Source organism: Zonotrichia leucophrys, chromosome 12 (genome assembly GCF_028769735.1).
Source record: "Zonotrichia leucophrys gambelii isolate GWCS_2022_RI chromosome 12, RI_Zleu_2.0, whole genome shotgun sequence".
Taxonomy (NCBI): domain Eukaryota; kingdom Metazoa; phylum Chordata; class Aves; order Passeriformes; family Passerellidae; genus Zonotrichia; species Zonotrichia leucophrys.
The window spans coordinates 15,082,880-15,100,423 of NC_088182.1; the positions used below are offsets into that span (position 1 = coordinate 15,082,880).

General features: G+C 44.2%; 1 protein-coding gene across 1 annotated transcript in view; it reads right to left on the minus strand.

The window, feature by feature from the left end:
* Nucleotides 1-15,354, minus strand: part of STIMATE (STIM activating enhancer) — a 34,690-nt gene extending 19,336 nt beyond the window's left edge. The window contains exon 1 of the mRNA XM_064724102.1: nt 15,130-15,354. Coding sequence (XP_064580172.1) covers nt 15,130-15,298 — 169 coding nt within the window. The 5' untranslated portion in view covers nt 15,299-15,354. The remainder of the gene's footprint in view (nt 1-15,129) is intronic.
* Between the last annotated feature and the right edge of the window lie 2,190 nt (nt 15,355-17,544).

Below are 17,544 nucleotides of genomic sequence, written 5' to 3' on the forward strand. Positions count from 1 at the left end.
ATTCATTTTGGAAGAGGATATTCAAAAGCAATTCCATTAACAGCATTTCAAATTTTATCTGTACTGAGAAACAGCCTGGATAAGGTCTGTGTTTCACTGGCCAGTTCTAGAAACACAACATTTCATTTGAGTTCACATTAAACAGGAGAGCAAGCTTGGAAATCCTCTGCAGATGTCTTTTGGGAATGTACTGACTGGCTGATCATACCACAAAAATGTATGCCCTCAAATTAAATGAGTAAAAACCTTAAGGAGGTGCAACCTGAGGAATATGTACTTTGCACTTGAAATGAGCAAAATCTTGAGGAGGTGCAGCCTGATGAATATGTACCTTGAGTAAAATCTTGGGGAGGTGCAGCCTGATGAATATGTACCTGTGCACTTGAAATGAGCAAAATCTTGGGGAGGTGCAGCCTGATGAATATGTACCTGTGCACAGGAGGTTCTGTTCGCCCAGCCCAGCTCCTTGCAGCAGTGTCTGTGAGCATCAGGTGTTTCTGACAGATGCAGACATTGCCAGGTACTTCTCAGCATACCCCTGCTGCAGAAGTTGAGCCTTCCCAGTAACTAAACTGAGCAAAAATCCAGCAGGGTGCAGACAACCACACTGGGAAGCTCAGGGTCCTCAGCATGCTCGCTAGTATTACGTTAATTTTAGAACCAAAAGCCAGCACACGCTTCTTACCGAATCTTCACCGGCACTTTCAGCACCTATCAAACTGGGGAGGAAAAAGTAATTTCTCCCCTTGTGCTCCCCCAAAAGCAGCCAGGATTGCTGCTGCCAGCCTCTCGTGGCAGTCTGAGCACAGGCTGGGGCTGGCTGTGTGTGTCAGCTGACAGATGGATCTCAATCTGCCGGCCCTGCCTGCGAGGACGCGCCGCTGCTCCATCTGCTCTGAGCCGCGCTCGCACCCGCAGCCGTCCTCACAGCTCATATTAATTAACTAATAACGGGCACCAGCTCGTGCTGAATTATAAATGAAGAAAGAAGGACTGCTTGTTTACACATTCAATGCCAGAATTTTTCAGGAGAAGGAAATAAAAGCACTTCTGCCAACAAGCATGTGAGCTGCCAGATGGACAGATAATAGATAAGCATATAAGACAGTATTGCTAATGCAAAATTTCAGTTCATTGAATTGTCTCCCCACTTCATTGAAATTCTAGGAATAATTAATGCCAAAGTACTGTGGAAAGGTTTCTAACACTTACTTTAATGTGGGAGTTTGGCAATCAGAATTTCAGAAGACTCATAGGGAAAAATAATGGCCAGAACAGAGACAAGAAATGAAATAAAACCTCTCCAAGTTGTCAATACGCAAAGCAACACTTGAAACCCAGCCTTTCTCTCCTCAAGAAGTCCCACAGGAACTATTTTGCTGATGTGAAGTAACCTCAGCACAGATTCAAGAACTCTTAGTTTCTGGATGGTTGCTCTTGTAGCAGCACAAACCTGGCTCATCTCACACCTTTGAAATGTTTCTATGTATCATGCACTACTGCATGTCTTAGATGCAGGCTCTGGCAGTTCTCATTAAGAATCTTTATGACCCCAGTAAAGATCAAAGATTTCTCTAGCTCATTAATTTGAAGGAAAAAAAGAAAAAAGAATCAACATGTTCAATGCCCTCTGCAGCTGCACTATGACAACACTGCTCTTCTGAGGAGAGAGCTGGGAATTTCACCTGTGTTTCCAGCGCTTCTCAAAACTTTTTCAAAGATGGGTCAGAGACAAAGCATGTGACCGATTCATCTCATAAACCTCCTATACATTTCTGCCATCAGACCTCAGCAGAGCAACAGCTGAGCTGGCCAAAGAGAAAGGGAGGAAAGTTGGTGAGGATCACATTTGTACACATCCACATTTCCTCACGTGCATGGGCACTTTCAGCTGGGGCAGGACTGGACCCTTCTCACAAGTGCACAAGGAAACAGGCACAAGTTGGAGCCAGGGAAATCCCAGGGTGAAAGAAGTAAAAAATTTCCAGCGAGGGCAATTAAATTCTGCAAGTTGCCCAAAGAACATGCAGGAACTGCAGTCTGACAGAGCTTGAAAATTACCCTGGACAATGCTCCAAGCAAGGGAACATGGGCTGGCCCTGCTCTGAGCAGGAGCTGGGAGCAGGTGACATTTGGAGTCTCTTCCAAAACCAATTGGTATTTAAGTCTAGAACTCATTTTCCTGTGATGTGACACTTCAAAAGTTCCAAGATTTGAACCAATTATCAAAGGACTAAAGTATGGCTGACTGAAAATCACACACACACACACACATATGTGGAGGGACAGAATCTCACACTGAGAAATCTGCTGCAGTGTGAGCTTCCCAAATAACAGGTTTGCAACCAGACAGATCCTCCAAGACAGCCCTCACAGTGCAAGACTGCTGGGATCTGCAGGCTACTTTGGTATTGATTCACAGGATTTCCAGCATTCCTGACAAGGATTACAAGTTCCCTGTACAAGTGTTTGCTCACTGTGTGTGGAGTAACACTGCAGTTACAACAAGCAGTAGCAGCCGAGCTTGGAATCAGATGCAGATTTTCAGATGACCACTCTCAGAGAATGGCACTATTTCCAGAACATTTGGTTATCAGACCATATGCCTCACAAATCTGAACCTACACTTTCTAACCTTGTAAACAACTTGTAAAGTCAGCTACATACGCAGGCCAGATTTTTATTTTTTAAAACTCTATTTGGGAAGACTCTGAAAAACACTTTTCTACTTGTTAGTATCAACACTTCTCCCACAACAGTGGAACCATGTCTGTTCTACAAGCATATGCACACTAGTAAGTCCTGAAAATTCACATGACTGTGGAATGACAACTACCAATGAATTTCATGTTATTTGTGATCTTTTTTATTAATTTGTACTTACCTCCCTTTACTATTAAAGCCAAGCCTTTAAGAGTCTTGTCTTGCCATTTCACTTTGTCCCTTTCCTATTATTTTCTTGGTAGCAGCACAGTGAGAATAAATAACTACACGAGACTGCATAAAAGATTTCCCCAAAATAGAATTTTTCTTTGTAGAATTAACTGTGCAAGGAACAACATGTCCAATGAGAACAGGCTACAGTGATGCTTTACAAAAGATATATAGGTGTGTAAACCATGTATCACTCAATTGCCAAAAGCTTTTGTGACACTTGTGAGCTCAGCATCTCCCCATACTCAGAGTTAAAAAAAAAAAAACACACAAGAATTCTGTCTACATCTGTTTTAAAAGAGGTAATAAACGTGATTGCAAAAAAAACACCAAAAGAACCAGTGGTTTTGGTGTGCTGCTCATTTCTCCAGCCCCAATGCACTATGCTCTCGTCAATTCAATTTTTGCCCTACTGCAAATTCTTCCTTCTATTCCTATGCCCCATCAGCTACATGCTCAAATGCAGGACACCCTCAGCCTGCTGCTTATTTCCCTGCATAAGAGCTCCAGAATTCTACATAATATTTTTGCTTAAGGATGCAAACTTCTCCACACTTGGGACACCTTTGATACTAAAGCAGAAATTATATTGGGCTAGAACTGATTTCCAGTGATATTGCTGCATTAGAGACACACACCAGGAACCATGGTTTCTTCATGATGAAAAAAGTTATGGATTAACTCACTCAAGGGAAAATTTTGTTCTAGTCAGTATTAGACTGACATACTAGGAAGTGCATGAGCCCCCAGCTTTGCTGCCCAGCAAAAAGGATTTTTCAAACTTCTGTAAGAGAGAAAACAGCATTAGCCATGCAAGAACCCAACCCCTTCCTTAATTCCACTGTGCCCTTGGCCTTAATGATTCTGTAGTGTAATTAAGAACTGGTCCATTAAAGAAGGTCACCCAGGGAGAAACTTTACAGAAAGCTGGACACAATAAAGTTTAATGACCCAGCCAGTTGGTTATTCAGGGACACAGCAAAGATGCAGTGCCTGGACAGCCACGAGGTACCTGCAAACACAGATCTTATCTCAGCCTCTGTTCCACTGCCAGCAGTGACAATAATGTTGTGATAAGGCAGCAAAACCTTTGTGAGCCTGACTGGAACTTCTGTCAGAGCAGAGAACAAGGGGCTCTGTTTTACTGCAAAGTTAAACACACCAGTGCCAAGCATCCATCAAGCCCAGCTATCTCATGACCTGGGCTCCTTTGTCTCAACACAGATGACATGAGATTACTGAAAACAAGGTGCCAGCACTGGATTTCACATTGTTTATCAAATGGGCAGAAGTGCTTGCTAGATAAATGCTGGTGAAATACAGTAACTGAAAGTTGCCTGTGTAAAAGCATTTACTTCCTACCTGCTTCCACAGCCAGCTAAAAACCTGCCTGTAAATTTTGTCCCTTCAAAGGTTTAGTGAGAGCTAAAACTTTATAGTCATTCTGCAGGAAATGGCTATCACCAAGTAAAGATCCCCTTCACAGTGCAGGGGAGGAGAGGACAAATCATTATCAGGAAAAGAACCCTAAATACTGCAGTCTGAGCTTTGGAATAAATCAGATGATTCTGCTGCTTCAGGAAAGGCAGCCAAATGCATTGCATGAGGCTGGTGAGTTTTTTTCCCCGAACATGTATGCACTTTAGGCTTCAAAACTTTTCCTTAAATCCTTAGCTTGTATAGATTGGCTGTGAGAGACACAAATAAATCATATCACCTGCATACAACTCAGCCTAAGACAATTTCAGCAAGACTGGTCTCATGCACATGACTGTGGCTCTGACAGATGCATTAACTTGGCTGTCAATAAAGGAAACAAATACATCTTAGCAGAGCCAGCAGCCCAGACACACCACATCAATAGCCACTGTCATGGGGCTTTTTTCCTTTTTCTTAAAGGTAAAGCTTACTTTTAAAACAACTAAACTGACTTAGCAGAGGGAGAATTGCACACAGCTTCTCAGTTTTGATTACTAACCTATTTGCTGTCTCCCCAGAGAGAAGAGCACTTTAGAAATTATGAAATGCATCTACAACACACCCTGTAAACAGAAGCATCCAGCCCTCAGCTCCCAAAAGCCATGGCCATACTAAAAATAAAGGGATGCAAGTAACTGCTTTAAGAACTCTAAGGTAAACAGCACAAGTAGCTTAGGAAATATTTATCCAAATAATAAAGTTAAAAGCCACGATTCAGCCTTAAGAGACAGGCATTTGTTTTCTTTGCATTTAGCATACACAGCACTGTTGGGTCAAGGTGTGCTGTGTTTGAAAGTCATAATAAATCAGTTTCCCAGCACTTTCAGAGAGAGAGAGGCATTTGCTATTCTGTTTCTTCAACAGGTATGAGATAGTTAAAGCAAAGCAAATCTAAGCTTCCTGTGAAAATGCCTGTGAGATTGGCATTGGAAGGTTGATAGAGATCCCTCCTGCAAACACTTTTATATTCTGAAGCAGGTATCATTAAACAACTGCCAAATGAAAGAGCAAGGTTGCTAGAAAAACAGCTGTGCCATTCCTGTCGTGCAATGCAAGCACCCAGTGAAGACTGAAAAATACAGTCTGCTGTGTTCAAGTGGATTTTTTTCTCTGTTAGAAATCAGAACCATTTGGGAAACATGAATTATTTAGTACAAGACAAATAGAATCAATCCATATTAATGTGCACTAAGCAGCAATTTACGATTCACAACACCATTTTCACGTCCAGCATTCACAAGATCACTCAATAATACATGAAGCTTTCTGAACATTATTAGGATGACAACAGGTATCAATGAACTTCAAGTCATTCAAGCTGCTTGTTTTAAATCAGCTCTTGGGAACAGGCAGAACTGCCACAGCACAGCTCCAAACTCAATCACCATTCATTAAATATCAAGCAAGGCAGAAACTGTAACAGTTTTAAAAGCAGAAAGCAAACCTGAAATGCAAGTTCAGATACAAAAAAGATGTAAAAGGAAAACTGTAAAAACTGTGTAAAAAATGATAACACAGCAAATATGTTAAATCAATGGGGTCAAAGGTAGATGTAAACTGTATGTTCAGAGGCCATTTAAATTCTAAAGAGCTTTGCTTACCAGATTCAGTCTTTCTAGGCTGGAACTACCAGAGCATTGAATTGCAAGACAGACATTTCATACAACACCAAGTGTTTTACAAAGAACAAAAGATACACAACCTACTTTCATATATTCTCTTTACACATGATCAAATCCCATGAAAGGAGAGTCAGAGGCCAATTATGCAGACTTCTTTGATATAATGTATCTAACAACTAGGTATACACTTCATAAATTCAATTTCTGAAATCAGGATGAAATCATGTAACAATTTCCACCTGCAAAAGGCTTCTTAGTCCTTAACTACATCAAAACCCAATGCCAGCACTGAAAACATATTGCCATAAGTAACTCAAGGTTTTAAGATTAGATGGAGGAGGGTGGGACTTCTCCCCAATAATTTTAAAGCTCCTTAGACTATTTCATCTTCTAACCTTACAATTGCCTTCCAAAGAAAGCATTTAAGTCCTATGTATATAAAATAATGTAGGCTGTTAGTCACACCACCTGCCTCAAAGCAAGGAAGATGTGCTGGAAGATACTGAATAGCAGCTTCTCAAGTACCAGGAAGGAAGTAAAGGCAATTATTCTAAAATGGAATTAAAATTTTAGAGCATATTATCTTCAGAAATTATGAGAGACAGAGGATATATGCTGGGAGTTGTGAATAGCTGCTTGTAATTTAAAAGTAATTTTTGTTCCACAGAAAAATCCTGCATTTTTGAGAAACAGAAAAAGAAATTATCACAGAGAAACACGAAAAAGCAAGCAAAGGTTGTTTCTGTAAGTAAAGAACTTTCTCAAGGGACTGCCTAGACTGTCCAAGATTGCTGTGGTGAACCTTCCTTGTATTTACTTCCATGGGTTCATCCCTTTCCCAGGGTCAGTGGAGCAATGGAGAAACCTCTCCAACAGCAGCAGCACCCAAATAAACTCCTTGTCACACAAATCTTCACCTTCTGAGCCCCTGCAGCTCCCAGAGCAGCTGCCCCTGAGCTTGGCAATGTCCCACCACCAGAGGAACGAGGAGCTGTGGCACAGCTCTCCTCTTCTCTCAGGCAAGCCAACATACATTAATCACTGTGAGAGGAGGAATGCTTGGCCTTAGAACCTGGGGTAGCCAAAAATGTGACAGAAGACAAAATTACCAAAACCACATCAAAAAAATACCAAATTACAAAACAACGTTTGCTTATTGTTAAAAAAAAAAAAGTGCAACATTTAGAGGAAAAAACATCATAAAACCCCGAAAAAAACCAAGTTTAGTAACTTCCTTGACATGACTTCCCCCTGCTGCAGCTCTGCATGCCTGTAAAATACCTCACACCTGGAACTATGAATCTGAACCTTGAACAGTGAGCTCTGAGGAATCTGAACTGTAAATCCATTTTAGCTCATTTTCATTCTCAACCTTCCTTGCACATGACAACATATGTATGAGGTTATGACAACAAGTATATATAAAATGTGTGATTCAGGGTAAGTGGCAGAAAAACAGGTCCTCAGTATCATGACCATCACTGTGAACAGGTTTAGTTATCCCTGACTAAACCCTAAAACCTCATGCCCACACCACACTGCCTGCAAAGGCAGACTCATGCAAGCTCTGAGCTTGTGTTCAGTCTGCCACAGATTTAACAAACTGAGTTTCACAGGGAATAAATTTTGCTGAGATCAAGAAATCTTTGAGAATGCAAAGCATTTCCTACCAGCAGGCATGAGGAAGCAGACCTGATTTTTCACTTCATCAACAAAATCCACACAGATAAGACCTTGTTAAATATCACTTTAAGAATGCAAACTTCATTAACCATGAAATTAATATCACCACAGAATGCAGGACTGCAGCCTGTGTGTCTGTACAAATCAGCTCCTTACAGATTTAATTATAAAACACCAGTCAGGAGACATTCACTATGCACTTTAGAGTTAAACACCACTCTAGCTAACAGTCCAGAAGTTCATCCTAATTAAACACAGCTTCAGAGTTCCTGGATAATTTATCATTTTAATAGTTTACAAATGTCAACATAACTTATCCTTTTTCCTAAACATTTCATAATGTGAATGACATGTGTAATTATACTCAGAACAATCTTATTATGGGGCCTACAACTACATCCAGCAATCAGCTGAGTAATAAGAAAATGTAACACTTTGAGTCAGCAAGACAAAGTAGGGCATCAGACCTAATGAAGAGAGACTTAGAGATTGCAGATTATTTGTCTAAATTGGTGCCTTATTTTCCTTAACTTTTACCACTATAGTATTTCAAGGATATATATTAGTGACACTAAAATATTAATGACCCGACATGATCAGGACATGAGGACCAATAAAGTGCTATTACAATCTATGGCAACTAAGAATTGAACATCTTGAAAGCAGTTTTAATAAAAAAACAGGTTATTTCCTTCACTTAAAAGGATCAGTTTCCAACCCTATTATTGAAATAGGGAAAGCATGAAATTTGTCAGCAAGATGTGCCTTTTTCTGGAGACTTTACAATGGACAGAATTTATTCCACATAGATTTTTCATATGTTAAATAGTAATAAGATATTAGCATGGCAAAAGAAAGTAATTTGTTTTGCTAATTCAGCCAGGGTTGGATTTCTTTTTTCTGCTGCAGCTCGTAGTGCATCTCTCCTATTTGTCTCAAACAGGGCTCGGGATGTCACAGAGGCACTGGAAGGGCTGATGATTTATTTAAAGCAAGCAAGCAGCAGCAATGCTCCATGGCTGCAAGCGATACCTCCCCATCTGGGGATGGGGAAACACTGGATCATTGTAAGGCACAATTTCCTTGGCCCTGACCAAAGTGACCTCACAGGGCTTTTCCAAGTCCTGCAGCTACAAGCAGACACTTAACCTTCACAACAACAGCCCTGCGATACCGATCGGCGCTAATTCCACGGCCCGGGCCCGAAGGAGGAAGAGAGTAACACACACATTTATTCCTTTCTTTACGCCATCACCCACTGTGTTTGCGGCCTGGCGCGCAGCCCGGCGGGAGGAGCAGCCCCAGCCCCGCCCCGCGCGCGGCGCCTCAGGGGCAGCGGCCCCGGCCGGGCCGGGCAGGGAGGGGCGGGCGCTGCCCCGGCCCGGAGCTGTCCAGGGTCCTGCCCCGACCCCGCCGCTCCCCGGGGAGCTTTGGGCACCTCCTGCTTCTGAAAAACGCTCTCCCGAGCCTCGCCGCCTAGCACAGCGCAACAGCAAGCCCCTGTGGGAACCCAGAGCATCGCTCTGACTGTCCAGGACCCTGCCAGGGGGCTCAGAAGCCCTGGCATGGAGCCCAAAACACCTGTGGGTTCGATTATGACCCGTGGAGCAAATTACCAACCTTATACGAAGATCAGCAGGCCACAACAGTTTAGGTAGAATATTAGTGAAGTTATCACAAGGTGGAAAAGTAGATTTTAGGGTTTGTGGTATGGGGGTTCAGGAGGCAAGATGGAAGGAACTGGGCATGTCCAGCCCTTCTCCTTCTTCTTCTTGGCCTCCATCTTCTGCTGTGATGCTGGCACTTACAGATTGGTTTAGAGTAGAAGCTCAGTGTCTAACAAAGGTGATAGGTATTGGGAAGTAATTGTAAACATTGTATATGTCGTTTTTAGTATAAAGACATAACACTGCCCTGGGGGCAGGCAGAGCGCCTGGAACTGTCCTGCTGGATGGACCTCGGCAGGGCAGGAGAAAAACTTTTTATAGATAAGACACAATAAACAACCCTGAGACCGAGAACTGAAGAGCTCCAATTCATTCTTCAAGCACTGGGCTGGGAAAAGAGACTTTGAACAATCTTGGGGTCACAGTGACCCAAAAGGCCCCAAGAAGCCACAAGGAGCCTGCACTTGTGAGAGCTCTGGGAGAATGAATAAAGCGTGATTTGCACCATGCCTGCAGTGTGCAAGCACAATGCTGTTCGCATTTTCACAATTAGAAAAGCTCCCATTTGTGATTTGACACTTTGGAGACAAGTTTTAATACCGGACACAAAAAGGACCCTGCTGAGGGGTCCTCAGGAATTCATGTGAACATGAACTGCATCACTCAGAGCAAATACATTCAAGGATGCAGTATTAGCAAGTCAGAATAATATTTAATCTTTTGAAGAAATGCTTTTATTAATAAAGCTAGCAGGCCACTGCCCAGCATCTCAGGAAATGCCACGCATAATAAATCAGTTGCTGTTACTCAGAGGTCTGTACTCCACTGCTGATGTTACAGGCTATCAAATTTTCATATTTTCTAAGCCTGCTCAAGCAGAAAGAAAATTGCTATAGAAAACAACTAAATCATATGGTTTAGACCTGTTATATCCATTAGCTTATTTTATGCTTTTTTCTTAAAGGCAACTGGAATTACCTTTAATTCCTTCTCCCCAGAACATTATTCCCATAAAATTACTCCTTTACCTTCATGTAAATATGAAATAATTCCTCTGAAAAGCACATTTTTGCTAAGGCATTTCAGATTCTACTAAATTACCTACTAAGACAGCTTATTATGTGAGAAAGCATTCTTTCTCCTTGGACAGTTTTCTAAGTGGGAAAACCCTGCTGTAAAGTTCACTGGCATTAAGGATGTAGTTTTTCAGGTATTTCCTTTAAGGTACCGTAAACGAAGAGAGCACCAAACAATATCTATAGAGTATCTTTTATTGGAATGGTTTCTTTTTGTTTCATCTGTGACTCAACAGCAAACCCACCTACTGGGTTATTCACTGCACCTGTACCCAATCATCCCACTTGTGTAAACCCTTCTCAGCCTGAGTACAGACACAAACTCTAACAAGGCCACAAAAAGGGAACAGACTCCCACACTCTGGTCTCCTTTACAGCATATTTGTATTTTCCTCACAGACAGACACAAGCCTTCTACCTACAGAGAACCAACTGACTCCTCTCTTTCAATAATTCATCATACAACTCACATCTGATTTCTCAGCCATTCCTAAGTAGCCCAGAACAAACAGTGCCACACTCTGATAAGGTACCAATCTTCTGGCAAACAAGCTTAGCAAATAAACTACTTTAAACAGTTTGTCAGGCAGGGTAAGGGGATGGGCAGTGGCTTTCTCCCCATGCCTTTCCCAGGTTTGGGTAATAAAAATGGAGTTATTTAAACCTCCATCTAATGTCACACATGTATGAGAACACTGTGCTAACATCCCTCTCTTATCATGCACTATCCCTGAAAGCCCAACTACACAATGTTCAGAAGGTGCTTGTAATTACAGACAGAACATGGTATTATACTAAAGTATTTAAAACCTGCTTTGTGGCATCAGGAAATAAACAAGGAACCAAGGAACCTCAAACGCCTCAGGAGCAAAGCTGTCATTTTAAATCAAAATCCTGTGAAATAAGATAAAAATATGACAGCAGCAAACTTTGAAAAAAATATCTTTGGCTTAGTGACCTGTAGCACAAACATGCATTTCTTCCATCAAGGGAAACTCATTAAGACTTCCTGTTATGAATTGCCTTGGCTCAAACAAACCAGGGTGAAAAACAAAAGGCAAGAGGGACAAGAACAAAACCAAGCAATACACTTCAAACCATCAGGCAAACAGGTTTGAGAGTCACTGAGCAGAGTCCAAGAGGGCTGCCAGTCCAAGCAGAATTGCCAAAATGAGGTGGATTTTCATCAGTTAGTTCCCTTGGATAGGGAGTGAGAGCCTGTGGGCAGGAGAGACCCAACAGAAGTTGTCACACCCAACTTCAGTTCAGCTTTTCCTGTACTGGAACCTCTGTAGCATCTGGGTGAAACTGTTTCACACATCTTTAGCCTCACAGCTGAGCAGTAAAATTAATTCACACTAATTAAACACAACAGGTGGGCTCTGATAGTATGAAGTAAATTCACTGCTGGTTCAGACATCAGAAAAGGACCTCCCTGCACATGCTTCACATCAAGAACAGCAGGGTACAATCTGGATTCAGAGAGACTAAAGAGTGAATTTGTGTGGCCTTAACTTAAAACAATAAAAACCACATGCAAACTTCAACTCTTTTGAAGGGAGATGGGGAAGCTCCCATATAAACTCGAGATAGATGATCACTAGCTAAAGCACCTTCCACAAGAAAAAGGTTAGGGGTTGGGACAGGTTATATGTGAATCTGGAAAAACATAGAAGGAAGTAATTCATTTAAATGGCAGGGGGGGATGAGTGGGTGAAACTGATCCTCATGCCCTGCGTGTCAGAACAGGGAGTCAAGGTAAAGGAAACCCAGGAATTAATATCAAATGAACATTTTGTCAGCTCAAAGTGAGAAATTCAGCACTCCTGTCACTTGTGGGTTTGCCCATTCAGCAGTGGGAACACACAGGTAGGCTGCAATGTGCCTGGGCTAAAAGCATTTCCCACCAGTTTCACAAGACAGACACAGCAGGGCAGCTCCCACACTCTCCCTGGCAGAGAGCCACCACACTTTCCACAAACTAAAAACCTGATACTTAACACATTTTAGCCCTTCAAATATGAAGTTTGAATGACATCATTGGCAGGTCAGCTGACAGCACAGCTTTACAGCAACTGAACAGGGGCATGAACAAAAAGGTGGCACACTGCAGTGTCAGATCTTAAATAATTTTGCTTTCAGAACAGTCCTTCAGTTCTTTGTACATGAACATCCAGCAGTGAGGCACAGAAAAGGTCCTTCTTCTCTTACAGCCTACATTTAAAAATATTTTCTTTTTTCCACTGAACGCAAGCACGGTAAAATTTGTCTAGAAAAGGGCACATCTGGGTCAGCCTTTGATTCAGCCACTTACCAAAATTTCTCATTCTTTACATGTCAAATCAAATATTTTTCAAAGAAAGACAGTTTCTGTGCATAAAGAGCAATTGTGCAATGTATTCTGGTGCCACTACTTTAATTTCTTTTACTACAGAAGGCTCAGTACCATTAATCACAACTGAAATAATAGAACATCTCCTTCTAGTGCTTCCTTTCAAAAAAATAAAAAAGAAAGAAGACAAAAGACAAGTGACTTCCTCCTTATTAAATTTAAATACCAGACCAGTAAGGCAAGAGCTGGAGAAATGCTACAGCTGCACACAGAGAATTACTGCTGCTCCAAAGGGGCCTGGCTGCAGTCACAAATCTGAATCAGCCCGTGCCTACAGCCACTTGTTCCTCCCTCTGTGCCAGACAGCTTGAGGAGCAGAGCTACTCCAGCTCAGGTGCCAGCAGTCCTGTGATGCAGCTCCAGCAGCTGTGCCACCCCTCCTGCCCCAGCAGCCTCGACAGGAACAGCTGTGCAGGTGCCCAGATGTTTGCTGAGCTCTCCCTCCATGCTCAGCCACAAGTTCCTGCTTTTCTGTCACATCTTACCGGCCACAAAAAGCCCTGTTTGTTGAGGAAACTTTAAAGGGTTCGGAACAATACACTAGGTGTTCTGCATATGACATAAAAAGGTGTCCTGGGGTGACTTTATGATGCTAGTGAATAGAAACGTGCAGAAATAGCTATCAGACAAACAGAATTTTTGCACAAAACAGCCCTTAACAGAGAGAGAGCTGCTCTTGTGCCAGTGTAACAGGCCCACCAGCTTCTCTTCCTGCTCAGGGAGAGGCACAAAATACTGTGGCAATGCTGGGACAAACAAACCTGTCCTGTTTTTGAATATATGCACTTTTAAGAATGATAAGTTGCTATGTTTTTGCTCTAGTCTGTTTTGGACACAGACTCCTTTCTCAGCAGTACCTTGTGAGGACTGGCTGCCTTCCACTCCCCTCTGCCACAACTGCATCAACAGTCTCCTCCCAGTTCATGGTTTAACAGTTCCTAACCTGAGTCAGAAAGCACAGCCAACAACAAGGTTTTCATTTTTCTATTCGCTACTTTTTATAGTCGCTTTTTCTTGTCATCACTTAGTCCAGTGTTACTGAAATATGCATCTTTATGCATACTATTCCCAGAAAAAAAGATACCATCCTGACAACTAACATTTGTAGTTCTTCATCTGTTGATGCCAAATCCATAAAAGTTACCTATTTGTGTCCCTTAAATCTAAAACCAGCACTGTGTACTCATCACCTTCTTACACAGAGGTACTTCTGTTTAGAAACTGCTAAAACTTCTAATTATGAGGCTGCTGACCAAATGCTACACTGCTGATTACTGCTGCCCTTCAGCCACAGGGTGACAGCTACACACATAGCTTTTGGAAGAGCAATGTAATTGTCAATAGCAACTGAGACACTAAGGCATGCAAATATAACGTGGTAGCAAATGTCTGAGTTAACCATAAAGGTATGACAGCAGCACGAAAAGGCATCGGGGCAATTCTAATGTAAACAGGATCTTAGTCTTTAGATCGAACTGTAAAACACACCCCTGATGTTCTCTTTTTCCTCTCCCACTTTTTGCTACTAGCAAGGTCACAGTCAGCTGAGTAATGACACCGAGCTTCTTTTCCACTCCTCCGCCCAAAGGATACTAACTAGACACGGCACTGAGACAATCCCCCAGAATTGTTTCACATTGCTGTGCCTCCCTCCCACAGGGCAAAGCCACCAGACCTTCCTTGCCTTTCCCCCACAACCAGAGAGCAGTGTCAGGAGCGCTGCCCACCAGCTGAGCTCTGCCAGCGGCCACACAGCTCTGGGGCTGCTCCAGCTCCCAGGAACGGCCCTCCAAGGAAGCGAGGCACCACCGAAACAAGCGTGGCTTTGCTGCTGGTGACACGACAGGGAAGGTGCACCTGCAGCAAACCCGATCGGCCAAACCCGTGACTTGTGTACATCCCAAACCCGAGCGGTTCCGCACACACCGCCTCCTCCTGCTGGCAGGATCCCAAGCAGAACACACACCCACCCAATCAATTCCACCAGCACGGGTACGAGCAGGAAGGCAAGTTTAAGAAAGCGAAAGGACCTGAGCCACCGCCTCTGAGGCCTCCCCGCTCCGGCTCACCCGGCACCCACAAAGCGCCGCCGGCGGCTGCGCCCCCGAGGCCGCCGCGGCCCTTCCGAGCCCTGCCCAGCCGGCAGCCCGGGACAGCCGGGCCCTTCCCGGGACGGCCTCGGGGCAGCGCGGCCGCGGCACCGCTACCGAGCCCGACCCGGCCTCGGGCCGCCCCCCGCTCCCCGCCAGGCCGGAGGCCGCGGCCCCGCCACTCACGCATGAGGGTGCTGAAGGCCACGACGCCCAGGAGCCCCTGCAGGAAGATGCCGAATCTGTCCATGAGGGCGCCGTTCTCGCAGCCGCGGTCCCCGGGCCCCGGCGCCCCAGCGGGCCGCGGGGTGCCGGCGGTGAGGCCGAGGCTGCCGTTGGGCGGCGGCGCCCCCATGGCGAGGCCCGGCCGGCGCCCTCAGCGGCGCATGGCGGCCGTGCCGGCCCCGCTGCCGCTCCGCCCCGCTGCCTGCGCTGGCTGCCCGCCCCGCTCCTGGCCCGCACCGCCCCGGTACCGCCCCTGCCCGCCCCGCCGCGTCACCGCACCGCCCCTCGGCCCTGACACGGACCGGCCCCCGGAGCAGGGGGTTCAGCCGCCGCGCTGGGGCAGAGCCGGCTGAGGGGCACGGCAGAGGAGCGCCCGGTGCTGCGGGCAGCTGCCAAACGCTGTGTGGCTCCAGCATCCACACACCGTCCGGCTCCAGCATCCAGACACCGGCTCCAGCATCCAGACACCGTCCCCCCCTTTTCCAAACCGCGGCACAGCCCCGAGGAATCCCCGGGTAAGAAGCACAGCACCGGAGGCTTTGCTTAGCCCAGACCGCACAGGGTCAGGCAAGGCTGCTATCGCCCTTGCAAGAGGAAAGTATGACCTGGGTTCTTGAGCAAAAATGTTTCATCCTTTGTAAAGGGCAACCCCCGGCCCAATGGGTTAAACAAAACATGTCGGCACTTTCATTTGGAAAACTGACAAACTGGACCTGTTGGCCAGTGAGGGTCGCCTGGCCCCCTTGTGCTGTACCCCTCTTCATCATTACCAGCCACAACTGCATCAAGTTTGGGCTCTTATTTTTAGTGCAGGATCAACCTAGGTCATGTTGCATTGCATTGCTTTCTTACACAATTTCTTTAATTTCTTTAAATAATTTAAAATCCCTGTCTAAATATGAATTCTCTTATAAATATGACCCAGAAAGCACATGTTTAAGTCTATCAGAAAGCAAAGTCAAGCACATTGATTTAAATTTAGTTCTTTAAATAGCATTTGTTGTGTCTACATCACAAACCTACCTATGTGACCGTCATTCCTGGCAGGTGATGCCAAAGAGTATTAGCACACGACAGTAATTTTTCTGATTTTGAGGTGGTTTCATAAATGTCTGGAAGTTGCAGCTAGAAAAAGAAATGCTCTCAGCTTTCTAACCTAGAGAGCACACAGCACACAGTGCCTTGCATGTCCAGTGCCTCTGGCCCCAGGTCAACACTCTTCTGCTCTGAGCTGCCGAAAGCAAGAGCTCGGGAAAGCAAAGAGTTACCTAACAGAAAAGACACAGACCAAAGCAGGTTACTTTTTCTCTCCTTGCACACAGTGGTAACAGCCATCAAGCACTGCATTTGTAACCTGGACTTGACCTATTTGCTTGTGGCCCAGGGTGGGTTTTAGCTTTCACAGCTGCTGCTGAACATCAGTCATCCCACACACGTACCTGACCTTAACCCCAATACTGGTTAAAGATTTACCCAATGCTATTTACACACAAAATCTATATTTCAGACATGAATCTGGAAACATAACTCAAAGGGCTTATGCCTCACGTTACTCCATATTCCATGCTTTAAACCAGATCATTCCCCCAAAATGCCTCTTCAAGGGTTTCATTTCATCAGGACTCCTATAAGCCCTTCTGAAACCTGTGGCAGACAAATCACTGCCTCCTGCTATGTACTATTCACAAGCCTTCAGATTTCTCTCAAGCAGACAGTGCTCTGGGAAGGCAAGTAGAAGATTTATGTTAAATCCTGCTTATTTATAGAGGTCTAAAGACAGTGTTAAGCAAATCAGTTTCATCCCACTCCTATGCATTTTCTGCAGCCAGTGTAAAATCAGCTCAAGGTAACTGAAGTGCAGCCAAGAAACAAGTGCTGAGTACAATCTGTTGGAATGCCAAGTAAGGAAACAAGAACTTTGCAAGGCAAAGTTTTCTGAAACATCTCATGTTATTCAGAGGAAGCAAAGCCAGCCTGTTTTAAAATTTCAGCTTGCTGGGGTAGCACTAACCTTTACAAAACCATCCAGAGGCTGCAGCATCTGCAAGGTTTGCAGTGGATTGTATCAAGCATCTTCCAAGGTTTGAAGAAGGCAATAAATGACTCCAATTTGTAGGTCTTGTCCTCAGCTCCTGTATGTTAATTGGATTCATCATCCTGTGAAACAAAACCTGTTACCTTAGAAGAAGCTTTGATAAAGAGGACTCTTCCATTTGAGGGGACTGAATAAACCAAATCAACACAAAGCCTCTCCAAGTGGTATTTATGTGGCTTGCATTTACCTTTTATGCAAGCAATGGAACATTCCAGACAACTTTCCAGTTTTCCAAGATGAAAAATTGCTCATGGTCAGCAGCAGTATTTATGATATTAATA